We start from the raw sequence: 19,006 nt of genomic DNA, 5'->3' as shown, positions 1-19,006 counted from the left end.
GTATCATGCTTTTTTTCACTTACACTGTAGCCTTTAGTCATGTCATTGGGTTTCCTTCCTTCTTTCCTTCCTGTTCTTAGTCTAAATTGATATAAAAGTTTGCTATCATTTAATTTTTGCAGATAAGAAAAAGATCCTTGAAATTAAAGATTCATGCGGTGGACACTGCTTCCAAGAACTTGAAAAGGAAAAGCAGGAATGTCAAGATCTGAAAAGAAAACTGGAGAAATGCTGTAGACATCTTCAGCATTTAGAAAGGAAGCACAAAGCAGTAGTGGAAAAACTCGGAGGTTAGCATTTCAGGTAGCACTGCTACCAGTATAAACCTCTAATCCTTGTCGAAACGTTCAACTGCGACATTTCAGTTAATGCAGGCACTGCTTCTCTTTGGGCAATTAATGTAAACTAATTTGGCCCTCATTTTTACTAACCAAGTTACTACGGAACACAAAAGAGGAAAATCAGAGCTCTGATGCGAAGGTCATATTCCTTTCTTCCTTTTTTGAGTGAACAGATATTGATTGAGTGCCTAATATGTGTCAGGCAGTGTTCTAGGCCCTGGAGACACAGCAGTAAACACATCAGACAAAATTCCAGTGTTTTCTTTTTTTAAGAGGTTTATGATCAAGTGAGGAGAACTAAAAACTGATGAATAAGTAGTTGCAGCATTAAGAGCTACTGGCAGTATGTTCACGTAAACATGGAAGAAAAGCTGTTAATTAACTCTTCCTCCTATTAAAGTTAAGGAAGGCTTGACTAAGCCTTGAGAGTTGAAGGTCTTTGCCAAAGAGAGCAGCATCCGAGGCAGAGGCAAAAGACATTAACAAAGCCTTATGGGACTGATATGGCCTCCTTCCAGTCCATTCTTCAGTGTTTCAAGGGGAATTATTCAAATGGGTATCTTCTGCCATTTTCTGTTGCCCTTCTAAGAAAGGAAGCTGTTGGGCTTATAAGGCTGCTCCCTCTTCCCTTTCCCTATTCACTTAGATCCTGTGCTCTGTCCTCTTCACATATGAAATATTTCAGATTCCTGAACTGGTCAGGAATTTTCTTTTACTGCTGGATCTCATATATGATATCACTGTCCTGCACGTTACCCTCTCATTCTCTTTTTGGCCTAACTCTTCCTCATCCTGCTGGACTCACCTGAGAAGATGCCTTATCTACAGAACCCTCCTTAATTTTCCCCATCTGGGTTAGGTGGGACTCTCCTGTGTGGCCCCATATCACTTGGCTCCTATTACCATTCTGTATTTGATTTCTGGCTACTTGCCTGATACCCTTTCCAGCCTGTAAGTTCCCTGAGGATAAGGAATGTTTTGTCTTGTTCACCCTTTTTGTCATGGTGCCCACTATTTACCAGCCAATAGTAAATGTTTGAATGAATGAAGGACTGAATCTACTGGTCCCAAATAATCACATCATCCAGAAAAGACCAGGTGATAGGTTTATTTTTTTCCTACATTCACCTCTGTCGCTTGCCTGGGCAACAACAGTCACTTCCGGAGTCTTTCTGCTTCCAGTGTTGCCCCTCTCATCCATTCTCCATCGGACAGTTAGAGCCAGCCTTTTAGCAAACGACCATTTAAAAAAGTAAATTGGATCATGACACTGGCTTGTTTAAAGCTCTTCAGTGACTGAATGTGGTCTTCAGTATGAAATACAAATACCAAATTTAACAGTCTACAGGAGCCCTTCATGATCCGGCGTCTGCCAGCCCCTCCAGCCTCATCTTCCCCCAGCCCTCTTACTCTTTCACAGAGCTTTAGGCTGGGTTTCATTGTCTCTTTTCCCTGGTTCTCTTTGCATTCTCTTCCTTTACCCAAACCTCTGTCCTCCCGTCTTGATCGCATTGCCTGGCTACCTCCTCGTCTATCTCTCCATGCGTTACTTCGCAGGAGGCTTTTTACACCACCCCAGACTTGGGTAGGTTCTTGTTAGACATTCCCCACACTGCCTGTAATTCTTATAACATTCATCTTTGCAGTTATTGACTGTCTTCTCCCTTGGAGCTAGACTTGATGGTGACAGGGACCAGCTCCTGTCCCAGCATTTGCACAGTATCTGACATCATAACATGTTCTGTAAATCCTCTTGACTAACAGAAGCTGCTGCCTTCCACCTACTGCTTACTAAGTCTGTGAGAGATAGATAATTATTACCTTAAGGCAAAAATCAGTTTTGAGAATTTTGAGATAAAAATTTTAACACCTACAGTTCCTGTTGTGATTGCTTAATTCTTTAGTAGAGGCCAGGAGAATACGATATTTGTCCAGCTGTAGAGGTAGATACAGTGTAGCTATTGTGAAATTTTATGAAAACCCCACAAATCTGTTTCACATAATAAAATGACAAGGGCAGTTGGAGATGATGATTGTGTATAAATGATATTTAGCGCCATACATTGTGATCATAAAATCATTATTCTACATAGTGCTTTTTGAGGCTGATAGCTTCTATAATTCGTAGATTTAAAAATCTAAGAAAGTTGGTACTTAGTTCAAAAAAAGGTGTCAGGGTCAGAATTTAAGTCATTTGATAGTTTGATTTCAGTGTTTGTTTTAATGTTAAGTCTGTTAGTTGATAATGTTTTTTGCTGTTGTGGTTGCATCTTTTTTATTTCTTAAATTCCATTTCCACTGCTTTGGTAGCATTTACTGGAAATTGATAGAGTAAGAGTGAGGGGTTTAAAAATCACTAAGGGGAATAGAGTGCTTCGTTCCCCAATTTATGGGGTGTGTTGAGAGCGTTGAAAGTATAATACCTGAGGTGCCATGTTCATACTTATTGAATATTGGTATTGCCAGGCCTTATATATGGAAGGTTCTGCACATATATTGTTTTATTTCTGTAATTATCTTCATAGTAGGTAATAATATCAACATTTTTCATATGAAAAAGCTCAGGTTCACAAAGCTTAAGTAATTTGTGTAAGCTCATTCAACTGGTAAGAAGCAGAGTTAGCCTTTAAACCCGTGTGTCTCTGACTCTGAAATTCATGCTTTCTCCTCTGTACCACATGGACTCCATCAGTCTCCTCATCTTTTTTAAAAGTTGAAAGAATCAAAAATCTGACCTTAATTCTGAAAATGGCACCTACTTAAGCTTAATTTTTTAAAAAAAATTTTGTATTGAGGTGCTTGTTCAATAATCATTTATGTGGTCATAGACTATATACCAGGGTCCATGGGGAACAGGGGATTAGAAAATCTAGTATGTTTCAACAGAGCATCAGTCTAGCTGGAAAACAAAACACATGCATATGAAATAATTGGACACCTATTCCAGGACAGTGTAACCCAAAGCAAGATGAAGATAAAAATACAGATTTTAAGTACTGAGAAAACAGAACAGAGAGTAGTCAGATTAGGGTTCATCAGGGAACGAATAACATGGGGAGTAATTGGAAATTCAAAGTTTCTTCTATAAACATTTGCATTGGGAACTTAAGGGAAAGGAAGGCTGAGGAAAAAAAGAGATTAATTGACAAATATACTGTAAATATCTTTTTTAGAAGAGAATAGTAAAGTTGTGGAAGAATTACTAGAAGAAAATAATGACATGAAGAATAAATTGGAAGAACTGAGAACGCTTTGTAAAGTACCACCAAGGTATGCTCTTACTATTGTAAAGAAATCGCTTATTTCTAAGTATCTTTAAATTTTTTTATGTCAATCATATCCATAATGTTATACCAAAAATATTAAGTTATCTGTATTGTTATATAGTCATGTGCCAAATAACATTTTGGTTAGCGATGGCTCACATATATGATGGTGGTCCTATACCAGTATAATGAAAACTTCCTATTCCTAGTGACTTCATAGCTGTCGTAACATCTTATCTCAAGGCATTATGTGTTTGTGGAGAAGCTGCTATAAAGAAACCTACTCTGCCAGTCGTATACAAGTATAACACATGCAATTATGTACAGAATATAATACTTGGTAATGGTAATGGATGTTACTGGTTTATGTAATTACTGTACTATTCTTTTTATCCTTATTTTAGAGTTTACTCTTTCTACTTATGAAAAGAATGTTTGCTGTGTTACGCCGCAGCCATCTCTTATTTATCCGGTCTCTCAATTGCATCATTTTCTCTTGTGCTTGATTTAATCTCGTGTTGTTTTGTACAGTAACATTCTGAAAATGTCACCTACTTCAGCTTAATTTTTTTAAAAAAAATTTGTATTGAGCTTATTCAATAGTCATGTATGTGGTCATAAATGATTACTGAACAAGCTCCTCAATACAAATTTTTGCCTCTAGGTTTATAGCCTAGAGGCAAGAGGCTATATCACACAGTCTATGTGTGTAGTAGGCTGTGCCATCCAGGTTTGTGGAAGTGCACTCTGTGATATTTTTACAATGACAAGATCGCCTGATGACGCATTTCTCAGAATGCATCCCTATCATTAAGTGGCATGTGTGACTCATTGTACAACAAAAAGTATAAAAAAGAAAATATCTTCCAAAACTCTATCCCCAGGTGATACCCTCTGTTAACCTATTGTTTTATATCATTTAAGCCGCCTTGATAAACAAACACCATGTGCACATGTTTAAAAAATTGAGAATTTATTGCTTGTTCAATAATCATTTATGTGGTCATAAACTATATACCAGGGTCCATGGGGAACAGGGGATTAGAAAATCTAGTATGTTTCAACAGAGCATCAGTCTAGCTGGAAAACAAAACACATGCGTATGAAATAATTGGACACCTATTCCAGGACAGTGTAACCCAAAGCAAGATGAAGATAGAATACAGATTTTAAGTACTGAGAAAACAGAACAGGGAGTAGTCAGATTAGGGTTCATCAGGGAATGAATGACATGGGGAGTAATTGGAAATTCAAAGTTTCTTCTATAAACATTTGCACTGGGAACTTAAGGGAAAGGAAGGCTGAGGGAAAGGAAGCTATCTTGTAACATTTTATTAATAACATTATAAGATAAACATTTCCCCACATCATTAGATATTCTCCTATAATATGCTTATCATAGCTGCATTGATTTTCATCATGTGGATTTACCGTGATTTATTTAAGTAACCGTAACATTTAAATTGCTTCCATTTTTCTCCTGTTTTAAAGAACTATATAATAAAGACCCTTATATATGATTTTTTTTTAGCACATCTCAGTTTGATTTTTTGGACTAGATAGATTTTTTTTTATTATTATTAAATGAAGTTTTTCACTTGCAATCTATGCTTCTGCAATCTTTGGTTTGTTTTTTAGGTCACTGTCAGAAGGGGCCATTGAAAATGCTTGCTTGCCGTGCCGTCAGGGGGCCTTGGAAGAACTTCGTGGGCAGTACATTAAAGCTGTAAAAAAAATCAAGCGTAAGTCCCTGAAGAAATTCCCAAGATTTAAGGTGGTTTGGGCCTTTTTTGTTACTAGCAGTAGTAATTTTCGGGAATTTTCAAAACTACCTTGTTCTAGAATCTTAACTGCTGATAGAAGAGATCATTGATACCTCTCCTGATTATACAATAATGGATCATTTTGCCCATGTAACTTTGGAAGTTACATGAGGATAGTTATTTTATGTTCTTGATTACCCTGTTTCTTTTTTAGGACATTAATATTAAACTAAAAATTTCATGATCTTACAACTTAAATAATTGGTAGCAAAGAAAATGTCGTATGAGTTTTAAATTAGTAATTTTTTTTTCCTACCAAAAATTTTTAAGGATCATGGAAAATGGATCTAGTTAGGAGTTGTTCTGTTGTTTCTCATTATTTTGATAAAGGATTAAATCATAGATGTAAATTTCTTTATCAAGTCCTTTGCAATACTAGGTGCTGCCCTATATCCTGCAGAACTTTTCTTTGGTTTATGTAGAATACCTCCTGGTTTTTAATTATAATATTGCAGAATATATGTATATCCCAGAACAATAATCAGTGTTTATATAGGAGAAATGTATATTTACCTCCTAAAATTGTGTTCATTTTTAACAAAACAAGTGGAAAAGTTCTCAAGTTCCAAATATAATTGGTGGATCAACAGAATCATATGTAGATGTTTTGAAAAATCCAGTTAGTATAAAGAATTTGCTTCTCAGCTGTTGCTGGTGCTAACAGAGGCCATATTACTACAAACAAAGAAACTTTTTGTTAGTAATCATATTAATTGGGAAGTGAAATTCTAAGCATTTTGTATCCTAATATGACAACGTGTGTTGTTTTACATTTTAGAAATTGATTGGAGATTTTGTGTTGACATGTACTTCATTTTAATTTTTCCCACTTTAATAATGAAAAATAGTGTCCCTGTTAGTCTTTTTGCAGAGAACCTCTGATTTTCAGGAAAAGCTTACTGATATTAAGAGAGGGTTTTCTCTATGAATTGGAATCTTTAATATAACAGGGATATGATATTCTAGATGTAGTATGTAGCCCTGGATTTGGTAAAAATGCTAACCTTAACTAATGGTAGTTCCAATCAAATCATGCTGAGTTGAAGGTAAAAAGAGATCTTGAAACCTGTGAACTATTTTGTTTTTTCTATGAACTATTTTTAAATGTAAATTTCAGAGAGCAACATAAGTCTCATTCCTCTCCCTGAAATAACATTTTGTACATCTCTCTCATGGATGGTAAGGTTACATTTATTTGGATACCCATAAGTGGTACTGAAAGAATTGAATAAATGACGGAATGTGGATTTTTGAAGCACAAGTAAACAGAAGAATATGAGTCTCTCCAGCTCATATTGCCTCCTTCTGTCTTTCTGTTTGCTTCACTTTTTCTCTCTGGCTCTCCCTTTTCTTTATATTTCTTTTTTCTCTTTTTGTAACTGGACATAATATATAACTGAAATGCATACATTTCTGTGCTTCATATTTATGATTTTTTTCTTGCCTCAGTGTTTGAGAATATGACAAAATTTCCCTAGGGAATTTCCTTACCATATGTGGCTGTCATCATTCTAAAAGGGCTTTTAGATTCTTTCTCCTTTGAGTCTACCAAAATAGTGATCTGAAATATTCCATTTTAATGATTGTAGAAGAGTATGATGTTTATACTATACCTCCAAATCGCGTCATCTCCCAGAAAATTGGTCTGAAGTCTGCCTCTCCTGTTTCTGAAAAACTGGTAATAAACATGCACTCTGTGGGGATTTCTCCACCATCCCCCTCCTCACCCCCTCACCCTCCAGGTGACATGCTTCGTTATATTCAAGAGAGTAAGGAAAGAGCTGCGGAAATGGTAAAAGCAGAGGTATTGCGAGAACGTCAAGAAACCTCCCGAAAGATGCGCAAATATTATTTGACTTGTCTCCAACAGATCTTGCAGGATAATGGAAAAGAGGAAGGGTAAGTTCAGTCTAAATAAACATTGTGTTCTTAGAGTCCCAAGAAGACATGTTGTCATTTTCTAAGCATTTTCCTTAACCACAGTATTAACTATTTCTACATGATCAGCCATTGGGGGTTAAGAGAGGATTAATGGCTTTGCTACCTTAAATGTTGGCAGAGCTAATAGGAAAACAGAAATCCTAGGGCTAAGGAAACTCATTTTTTCCTTTAAACTATATTCATTTAATATTCTGGAATTCCCACAGAGCTGAGAAAAAGATTATGAATGCTGCTAGCAAACTTGCTGTAATGGCAAAATTGCTGGAAACGCCTGTTTCTTACAGATCCCAGAGCAAAACTACAGAGGCAGGTATGTCAAAATGAGTCACTTGAAGGGTTTTTCTCTCTCTTCTTTTTTGATATTTATTATTTTTAGAATGACAAAGAGGAGGAAATGTAAGGAGGGAGAGGTAATTTGTAAAGCTGTGTGTGTGTGTGTTTTACTTAAACTTAAAAAGATTGTAGTTTCCGGTTCAAGTAGGCAGACTGAGTGTACTCCTCAGCTTCCTATTGCTGCTTTCTTCCCTAGAAATGATAGAAAAGATTTTAAACAACAAATTTAAAAGGAGAAAAAGAAGAAATTATAACCGGGCTTAGAAAAGTGTCAATTGATAGACCAGATGCTATGAGAGATCCCTGAAAGAAAGAAGACAGTATAAGATTCAAGGATGGGAACCTGAGTTAAAAAACTGCACGAAGATGACAGCTACCAGTAGCAACATCAAAACTGTTCCACATATGAAGGTGGTTTGTTCCAGGAGCAGTAGTAAGCCTGGGGGATACCAGTGGGATAAATGGTTGGTGGTGTAGATCAGCGGTAATCAAGTGGGGTCAACCTCATTATTTCTCTTTCTCTTTTCCCTTCCCCAACCCCAATACTGGGCTGGGTAAACATAATAGGAGCAAAGGGCCTAGAAGCAGGCCAGAGCTCCAGGTGTAGCCAGCCACACCCAGAAGGAAATGAAGGCCTATATGCCCAGAGGACCAGCTCGTAGGGCTTCCTACCCTGCATCTTGTTCCTTCCCACTCCTTTCACAACTCTTTTAAACAAGCGGCACAGATACCACAATGCTAAAAGATAAGGATTTAACCAAGAATAATCATATATTGATAGGAAGCAAGCACCGTGAAAAAAGACACCAAACTCAAAAAAACCAATGGAACTTATACCTAAGGAAATATGGAATTCATAGAACAAACAATAGGACCTGAAAATGTTAGAAAAGTGTGGTACCCTCAGAAAGATGGAAGAGTATATTGTTGACAAAACGAACAACATGCTAAGATTTTTGCTATTTTAAAGGAGAGGATATAGATACTGATAACTGTAGCCATTGCTAGAGAAATGCAATGAGGTTTAAGTATGTGTTTATGTATGTGTGTTGAAGTGTAAGAATAACCAGTAGAGAAATAGAAATAGAGTGTATACCTTTCAAACTGGTAGGGGAAAAACTTGGAAGGAAATGTTTTCAATCTAACAGAATAAAAAAAAGAGGCAAAATATAACTAGAAAGCGTGGGTAAGTAGAAAATAATAGTTGGTTGAAACATTAGCAGTCCCACTAGTACGAATAGGTTAAACGCACTGATTAGGAGACCACAACTTCCAAAAACACCGACTTTGAAATTATATTATTGTTACAAGAAGAACATCTATAATTTGAAATAAAGGGATGGAGAGTGACATACTAAGCAAATACAGTGTTGATATTAGATAAAGTGTAGGGTTAAATATAATATTAGGTAAATTAGAGTTAGCATTAAAAGGGACCAAAGTTCATGATAAAGAAACAGCTTCCCAAGAAACTATATAAATGGTTTCTTTCTCTAAAAAAAAAAAAAAAAAAAGAAAGAAAAAGAAAAGAAAAGAAAAGAAAAAGAAAGCTTTAGAATATGTAAAGCAAAAGCTGATGAACATACTTGAAAACACTGGTCAATTCCCATTCATACTGGGGGATTTTGAACATGTCTGTGGGGAAATGGGATTTTTGGACTTCTGAAAATCTTCAGGCAGAGATTATTCAGGACTCCGAGTCTGACATTGGTAAACATTCTTCAAACAGAAACACAAAGATTATTTGTGTAAGTTTGTAATGGTGATGTGAGCCTTGGTATAAAAGGGCAGTGGACTATAACAAGAAAAGAGTTTTCTAGATTAGAGGCAATAGTGTGCAAATAATGTCCCCAGTAGAAGCAAATCTTTCATGAACTCTAGGGACCAAGGTCCACTATTCTGAGATACGATGCTTCTGAGTCTATGCTCTGTGGCTGATTTGCGTCTGATCAGATTTAATGTCTTAGCTAATTAAATCAGACTCCGATTAGTTTGTACTGTGGGTGTTTATGTGGGTACAGGCATAGGTGTTGGACAGTGGGGTTCTTCCAGTAAATTTTCTTCATCTGAAACTCCATCTTCCAAACAGCAGGATTGGAAATGTTGCAGTTGGCTCTTAAAATGCTGTAACATCTGTTGCAGGAAATAATATATCAGGTGGATAGCAATAATAATGAATCAGCTTTCAATAATAAAATTGCCTAGCTTTATCTAATGGATATATGTAAAAGATTATTTTAAAATGTTCAGCATTGATGTCTTTCCTTTGTTCATTTTAAAATAAAGATGCATTCTTTGGGAATACATAAAAACATAATAAGTTTTTTCTTCTCTTTCAGTGTTAATTTTCTCCTAATTTTATGCTCCTCTAATTTTGTGTTCCCTTGTATATTATAGTACTGCCTCTGACTTCAGAGATAATTGGTGTTGACAAATCAAAAAAAAATGATGTGAATCAGAATATACCATGTCACATTGAAAGCAAATCAGACAGTGTGACAACTATCCCCAGCGGTATATGCAACCAAGTTCCTAAGAAGAAGGCTGCATGTGACTTACGAAGGCGGTTGGAGGACGCAGAGCACGAAGACATAAAGCATATGGGTCCCGAAGGGTCACATTCGGACTTTCAGTTCCGGGATAACAGTCACAAACATGTAGGTTCTTTGCCAAGGAATGTATCTCCTGAGTTTGTTCCTTGTGAAGGTGAAAGAGGCTTTGGTTTGCACAAGAAGAAAGACTTCCTCAGTGATCCTCGCCCTGAATCACATCTGCATTCAGCCGAATACCCCTTTCTAGGAACCTTTGGAACTAAATCCTCACCGAGAAATGCTCCTCGTTTTTCTGAATCTGGATCCCCATGCATATCCTATCGAGGTCCTAATGAAAGACTTGGTTTAAAAGTATATAAGTGTAATCCACTAATGGGAAGTGAAAGTGCTGCTTCTGAGAAACATGGAAGTTTGGGTGTTCAGGAAGCTCCAGTAAAGGATGGAGGAGACCTTTGTGTTTCCCTGGGATGGCATTCCAACAGTGCCACTTTACCCTGCAACGGCGAGGAAGTGGCGTTTTTACTTGGTAGGCCGCAAGAAACTCTGGATATGCTAACTGAGTCTGGTAATTTCAAGCAGTTCTCAGCAGCGAGTTGTCTTTCAGATACAGAGAAAAATCAGATGAGTTGCCAGCGGATGAAATGTCAGAATGGTCACATCCCAGACCTGTCAGAAGAGACCACGCATTTCCAGCCAGAGAAGATCAGTATGACTCCTGGGCCTTCACCTCGTCAGAAAGCTGATGTAGTAAAGTCAGATTGCAAGAAACTGAGCAATCCAGGACCATCTGCAGTGCATCGGCAGCCTGTGAGAAAACTAATTTATCCTCTGTCTATCCAACAAGATAGTGGCTTTGATAGCCCCTTTGTCAATCTTGACTAATTGTTGTACAGTATTTAAGAAGAATATATTGACAAGGAAAGTGGAAGGGAAGATTTCATACTGAAAACTTTGTGGCCTCTGTCCTCACCTGTTTTGTGATGTTTCAGTAACATCTGACTATCATATGAGTAGTGTTCTCATAAAATCACGTGAGATATTAATGTTACCTTAATCTTCCAAAGGCTGATGATGTATGTGTACTCTGCTTTTGTGTGGTGCTTATATTTGGTTACTAAACCATCTATTTTTATACTTCTACATTAGCTCTCTGTGCAGTGTTAAATTATTTAAATAAACTTGCGAATGGTCTATATAGAATTGTTATGAATCATGTTTAATTTACAATATAGAAATGTTGTATTGACATGTTTGAAATAATGTAGAAAAAAATATAAACTTTGATGATTTGTATATATGATTAGCCAAATTTAATTTTTTTTTTGAAATTGGCATGTTGAATGAGGTTAAGTACGCTAGACATACTTTTCCTGGGAATATCTACTCAAAATTTTGATCCTTGCTTTCAATTAGTAGAAAAGATGTTTTGCAAGGATTGCCACAAAATACATAACTATGTACTTGTTTCATTATTTAAACTATTAGTCTGATGAGTTTTTTTTAGTTGACTTGCACGTTATTTCCAATGTCCTATGACATCCAGAAGCTTTCTTTATCTTTTTTATGGTCTTCTGGTCTGCTTTCATCTGAAATATTACTTTTTAAAAATGGAATAATAAGCCTGTCATATAGTAAAAAAATTCAAACTTAGACTTTTTGTTCATTTATAGTGCAGAATTGGCCAATGTATTAATGCTGTGGCTTGAAAGTTGTATTCTAAACCATACAGAAATGAATGACTGCCTAAATACTGTCATTTTTAGAGGAGTTCTGTTTTAGATTCCTAGAGTTGCATATGAAAGTTTTAGGTGTAGGCAAGTGCTTATCTCACCCCAACCATACTATGTATGGACTGTATTTGTGGGATGATTCAGTATGTTTTTCCACCCAGAGCCAGGCTAATGTGGGTGGTGGTGGGGTGGGGGGCAAGGTGCATCATCCTCATGCTGATAAGTGTCTCTAAAAGCAAGAACCTAGAAGTGAACCTAGAGCTTGGAAAGCTTTGTCACCTTAACTGGTAACCAGATGTAGGTAAGTGTAAAAATTAGCACTGGATTTTGGTGCTTGGGTTGCCATGCAGTTAGAAAAAGGAACTCACAACACACCATCTCTTCAAAGTCTCACTTCTTTTCCTGAGGATATACAATCAATGTGCCTTGCCCAACATTTCAGCTGGAATTTCTAGGAAATCCCCTTAACTAGCTGAATTTATGTATCTAATTGGTGGTTCATCATTTTAGGCCTTAGGTATAATTGAACTGAGAGAATCTAGCTCATTGCTCACTACCTTTTCATCTTTTATTTGTTTTAAATCCTTGTCAGGTATTTGAATTCTCAGCATCAAGGTTGACATTGGAAATCTTGCTTTCTACTCCTTTTACCAGTATGGTATCCTTAATCTCTTTTGATGCCATGATTTCAACCTAATTGTTTTGATATCTATAATTTCATCCTAATCAATAGGATTAAGTTACTTTATTTCAAACATCCTACCCAGAACCACATTGATAATTGTGTAAATGAGGGGACTACACAACCAAACCAGCAGTGGTGATGATTTACCCTGGTCTGAAGGGTGATGTTAGAAGAGATAGGAGGCAGGAGCCTCACAGACATCATGGTCACAGAAACCTAACTTCCTCATGGTGTTTAATCTTTTTTATATGTTGCTAAGCTTTGGTTGCTAATAGTCTGTTAACAGATTTTCATGTGTATGCTCATGAAGGATATTGGTCTCTAGTTTTCTTGTGATATATTTGTCTTGCTTTGATAAAAGGGTAATAATACTGGTCTCATGGAATGAGTTGGAAATTATTCCTCTGCCTCTATTTTCTGAAAGAATTTGTGTAGGATTGGTGTTATTTATTTTTTAAATAATGGATAGCATTCACTAGATGAAATAGTCTAACCTGTGTGTGTGTGTGTGTGTGTGTGTGTGTGCGCGTGCAGATTTTTAAGTAATAATTTATTTTCTTGTTATAGAGCTATTCAGACTTTCTATTTCTTTAGTCAGTCTTGGTAGTTTGTGGTGTTTGAGAAATTTGATCATCTAAATTGTCTAATTTGTTGACCTAACTCTTAACACTCCTTTTAATTTCAGAAAAGTTGGTAGTGATGCGCCCTCTTTCATCCCTGATTTTGGTATTCTGTGTCGTCTCTTTTTTTCTTAGTCTATCTAAAGGTTTATCAATTTTGATTTTTTCCCCCCAAAGATCTTTCAGTTTCCTTGATTTTCTCTATTGTTTTTCTATTTCCTGTTTCACTGATTTTTCTGCCCCCCACCCCCGGCTTTATTTCCTTTCTAATACTTGCTTTAGATTTAGTTCACTGTTCTTTGTTTATTCTTAAAGTGGAAGCTTAGATTATTAATGTGAAACCCTTTTTTTCCAATACAGCTATTTAAACCTCTGAATTTCCCTCTAAGTACTATTTAAGTCATAGCTCATAAATTTTAATATGTTGTGTTTTTGTTTTCATTTAGTTCAATATGTTTTTGAATTTCCCTTGTGATTTCTTTATTGACCCATGGGTTATTCATAATTATGTTACTTCATTTCCAAGTATTAAGGATTTTTCAAATTTCTTTGTTATTTTTAATTTCTTTTTTGTTGGAGAATGTACTTTGAATGATTTCAATCCTTTTCAATTTCTTGAGACTTGTTTTATAGCCTAGTGTATGGTCTACCCTCGAGAATGGTTACACCTGAAAAGAATACATAGAGTATCCTGCTCTTGTTTGAGGGAATATTAAAGAATGTCAGTTAGGTCAAGTTGGTTGATAGTGTTGTTCAAGTCTACAGTAGCCTTGCTGATTTTCTGTCTATTAGTTCCGTTAATTATTAAGAACGTGATATTGTAATTTCCAAATATAATTGTTAAAATGTCTCCTTTCAATTCTGTTTCTCCTTTCAATTCTGTCGGTTTTTGCTTTATGTATTTTGGGACTCTGTTTTTAGGCATATATATACCTTTATATTATATATGAGGTCAGACAATTAAGTTCACAAACTTGTTGCAACAATGTTGCTAAACTTTTTTGATATCAGGGATTATTCAGAATGAATTTGTACCAACTGGACAAACAGTTAACCAAGTTTACTATTTGGAAGTGCTGAAAAGTCTGTGTGAAAAAAGTTAGACGACCTGAACTTTTTGCCAACAATTCATGCTCTTGCCTCACGACAATGCACCAGCTCACACGGCACTGTCTGTGAGGGCGTTTTCAGCCAGTAAACAAGTAACTGTATTGGAACACACTCCCTACTCACCTGATCTGGCCCCCAATGACTTCCTTCTTTACCCAAAGATAAAGGAAATACTGAAAGGAAGACATTTTGATGACATTCAGGACATCAAGGGTAAAACAATGACAGCTCTGATGGCCATTCCAGAAAAAGAGTTCTAAAATTGGTTTGAAGGGTGGACTAGGCGCTGGCATCAGTGAATAGCTTCCCAAGGGGAGTACTTCGAAGGTGATCATAGTGATATTCAGCAATGAGGTAGGTAACACTTTTTCTAGCATGAGTTCGTGAACTTAATTGTCAGACTGCATGTGTACGTCTCTGACTTTTCTGCTTTTACTAACAATACCGTTGGGCCTGGGCTCCATGCCTTCCACCCCAGATCAAGCCAGTCAGCTGTGGCAAGGAGACTGTTAGTTTTCACTGCCCTCCTTGCCCTGTTAGTACTACCTCACCCAGCAATCTCGAAGGAGAATGGGAGCCCTAGGGCCTCACTGATTTTCCAAAGTTCAGCAGACTCTCAATTTGTTATTTCCATGTGGTTAATTTCCAGAGCCCTGAAATGGTTGTTTTTGACTATTCCAGGCCCCCAACCCCGAGTTTTGTAGATATTTTGGGGAGAGGAGAGGAATTGCTGATCTCTTAACCAGCAGTTCCCATGTTTTTATTTATTCTGCTTAGTACTGGGATTCAATCTCCTTTCTATGTACCAACTTATTTTCCTCCAAATTTTTATCTTGAAAAACTTCATAATCTATAGAAAATATACACCTATATATGCTTTGTTTAGATTTACCAACTGTTAAATTTCCACATTTGCTTTATATTTATTTGTAAATATACATATACATGCATATGTATAATAGATATCGTCTTTCCTTAACCATGAAAGTTAGTTTAGACACCATGACAATTCATCCTTAAATACTTCAGCATGCATCTCCTAAACACAAAAACATTTTCTTACATAAATACAATCGTCGTATTTAGGAGACTGCATATTCATGAACATACACAGTCTTTATTCAAATTGCTCCAATTGCCACAATAATGTGTTATAACTGTTTTTTTCAGATCTTTGCTGTTCACCTTCAAACTGAGGTCTCATTGCTCTTCTATTATGAAAAGTTCTGGCCATTAATTAATTATTCATTCAACAAATATTCATGTAGTAATTGCTTGTTAATGTTCTGGGGGATACAGTCGCTATCAAAATAGATACGTTTCTACCCTCATAGCTCCCACATTCTACAATAGGTAGATATAATTTATGAAGAATGTTACAATTGTAAGTGCTATGGAGAAAGGGGAAGGAGTGGTAGGGAGGGGAGGTCAGAATTTCAAATGGGGCAGTGAAGGTAGATCACACTGAGATGGGAACATTTTGGTAAAGATTTGAAGGAGGTGAATACAGCTTCACTATTTCTTATATTCTCTACTTCTGGAACTCTTATTAAACATGATCCCATCCTCTGTGTATTTTAATTGTTGTTTTGTATATTTTTATCTCTTTGTGCTGCTTTGTGGAATTCCTCAGTGCCATCTTCCAGTTTGCTAATTCTATCTTTGTTTATTCCATGACTAGGATTTCTAATTGGTGTGTTTACACCTATACTTTTTGTATAATTTCTGCTTGTTTTATTTAGTAACCTTTTAAAAAAATACATTCTATTTCTTTATTTTTTAAAGACTTAAAAAATACTTATTTTAAAATTACTTCTAGAGTAATTATAGTGTCACTTTGGAGTGAGGTCATATGCAATTGTTGCTCTTATTGCCTTTTGTAGAATTACTTTCCCCCATGTGTATTTTAGTTTGCAGTCTAACAGTGAAGAGGACTTTTTTTTTTTTTTTCCCCTCTGAGTTCTCTCCCTCTAGATTTTTGTGGTTGCCTCCACCTGGACCCTTGGGTCCCCAGTCCAAGATCAGGTCTTATATAGGTGGTTTCTGATCCATTAGCATTATCCTAAATCTAGTCACTGAGACAGCAGACAGCTTGGCCCAGGTTCTGGCTGTAAGACTGCCCGTAGTCTCTAGGCGGTCTAGTGCATAGCTTTTATATAAGTTATGGCAGTGATTGCGCTTTTCCGTCTCGCTGGGGTGAGGGATCTCTAACTGGGTCACTAGTATAAGCGCTAGCTTATCCTTTGCCCTCTTTAAGTAGGGTGCTTTTAGTCCTTGCTACCTTGTAGGAACTCCTGGCCTCTACTGCTTTTGGATCCAGAGCAAGTCGTACCTTACTTTTCAAGTCCTCAGTTATCTTGTTTTTTTAATGTCTTTTTTCCTCTTTTTTTTCCCTCCGTCATTGCTATATATTGGCAGATGTCGGGTACTCCCCAAGTATTAAATTACAATGACCTAAGTTTGCTTTGCCATTAGCTCTGTGGCCTTTGGCTATTTTCTTAGTGCCTTTGGAACTCAGCGTCTGCTGTTATTAAGGTTTAGTCATATCTCACAACCAGCTAATGATTTATATAAAGGGGACCTAAGAGGGTATGAAGGGGAGTAATGGGAAATGCAGTTGGAAAGGTAAATTGAAGCTAGGTCCTGAATGCCAAAGCCAAAAAAATGGGAAATTGGGTTCACAGAAAATGGAGAGTTGTTGAAGATTGAGTAGCATGATTTCGGGGATTAGTGAGACCGTGCTGTAGGAGGGGTTAGAGGAGCAAACAGGCAAGGAAGCCAGGAGGACAACGTCCTGGGACAGGGAGGTAGGAACAAAGCCAGAGCCAGGGTAGAAATTGTAGGAATGAAGAGGTGACCAGATGGAGAATATTATAGGGAGCAGTAGGTTTAACAAGATACACTGACTGACTGAATAGAAGGTCAAGGGAAAGAGAAGCCCCAAAAGGGGTTTAAGAGTCTGGGTGATCGCGAGGATTATTGTCTATCAACAAGTACTGAGAAATTAGGAAGAACTCACAGCATGGTTAATGTAAGTGGCTGTGCCTTCCATTGAAGGCACTGCAGTGCCTGGCCCTTGGTGGGCACAAGTTCATGATGATGACGAATTCACGGACACTAAATGCATGCTGAGTGTTGTGCCGATCACGTCATTAGCTCACATAATCCTCACAACTGTCTTTGAAGTCGTCACTTTGGGGATGAATGAAATTGAGGCTTAAAGGGGTTAAATAATTTGCTCAAAGTTAACACAGCTAACACATGGCAGAGCCAGAAGTCACACCCAGGTCTTTTTTTTTTTTTCTTAATGTTTCACTTAGAAGTAGTTTTAGATTTATAAAAAAATGTTGCAACAATATTAGAGTCTCCATACACCTCTCACCCACTCCCCTGTTGTGAACATCTTACATCACTATGATGTATTTATCATAACTAAGGAACCAATTTCATCTCTTTCCTTTTTTACTCTAGAGCTCATGGTTTTAATCCCTATACTGTCTTTATTTGGCTTGGCTTATAGGTGAGCTGGAATTCATTTTAAAAGGGAGTTCTTTCCTTTTTCCTCTCCTTCCACTTCTCCACCATGCTCCCAAGAAGGAAAATGAGTTCAGCAGGCTTCTCCATGTGTGAAATTCGTTTAACTTGCTTTCTTAGCAGAATGTAGAAAGGAAAAAAAAAAAGGTCTTATTCTTCAGTGGAAGTTTATAGAATAGGACATTATATGGAGGTTTTGTTACAACTAAGAATTTACCAACATAACTGGAAAACCTATACTACAATACTTTTTGCACTTTTAAAGTTCAACCAATAATGGTTCATCTCAAAAGAAAACTTGAGACATTTAGAAATTTCCTAGCGGTAAATATGCCATTCTAAAACTTCTTTATATTATTATAACAACAATTTTCCTTCAGGTCCAAAACAGGAAATTAATTAGAAATCAAAATAATGTCATTAAAGAAACTTTATTTTAAAAAGTAACAAACGGAATGGCTTCTTTCATAAAGTTCAACAATAATATGGAAACTCGGAGATTTAATTAAACCTTGTGCTCTTAAAAGGGTTGTCTGATGAGTAAATTGAATAGAACCAACAAAAAAATGTGATTTTAAAAATTGTTTGGTTTGGGTGCAGACAGTCCTTGTCTAAAAATTTTGCTTCCTCAGAACAGGTTTGATTTCCCAATTGTTCATGTTGTGTACATAACATACTGGACCAAAATCTACTTCCTGTACTTCCCCAGCCTTATGAATCCTCGAGATGCAGTTCATTTATATAAGAACATAGGGTGAACCTAGTTCGTGCAGTATCACAATGGCCCTGTAGGTGTTGATGGTTTTATTGACCACCAATGAGTTTTTCTGGAGATTTTTAAAAGAACGTATAATTTCACAATCTACTCTGCAAAGTCTTCAAGATTTTGATTATTTGTTAAAGTTACTTTGATTCTTAGATGCTTAAGTATTCCTGTATTCATGGTTCTGAGCTTCCCATGAATTCAAATTTCTGTTTTAATTGAGTAAAAGTTTTTTCAAAATTCTTACCTGTTAGGTTTCTTAAGGTTTGGCCTAGATGTAAACATCAAATAATAGCATATGCTTTGGG

General features: G+C 36.5%; 1 protein-coding gene across 2 annotated transcripts in view; it reads left to right on the top strand.

Moving 5' to 3' along the window:
- The window catches only part of CEP152 (centrosomal protein 152), an 81,712-nt gene extending 69,823 nt beyond the window's left edge, over window positions 1-11,889 (top strand). The window contains exons 22-27 of one of the 2 annotated variants that reach the window (XM_081048331.1): window positions 123-290; window positions 3,515-3,611; window positions 5,246-5,349; window positions 7,173-7,329; window positions 7,578-7,681; window positions 10,102-11,889. In XM_081048331.1, coding sequence (XP_080904457.1) covers window positions 123-290; window positions 3,515-3,611; window positions 5,246-5,349; window positions 7,173-7,329; window positions 7,578-7,681; window positions 10,102-11,138 — 1,667 coding nt within the window. In that variant the 3' untranslated portion in view covers window positions 11,139-11,889. The remainder of the gene's footprint in view (window positions 1-122; window positions 291-3,514; window positions 3,612-5,245; window positions 5,350-7,172; window positions 7,330-7,577; window positions 7,682-10,101) is intronic. The other variant, XM_081048332.1, reaches the window with a different exon arrangement.
- Window positions 11,890-19,006: the final 7,117 nt, after the last annotated feature.

The sequence above is a fragment of the Rhinolophus hipposideros genome, assembly GCF_964194185.1.
Source record: "Rhinolophus hipposideros genome assembly, chromosome: 5".
Classification (NCBI taxonomy): domain Eukaryota; kingdom Metazoa; phylum Chordata; class Mammalia; order Chiroptera; family Rhinolophidae; genus Rhinolophus; species Rhinolophus hipposideros.
This window is presented reverse-complemented; position numbering and strand designations above follow the sequence as displayed.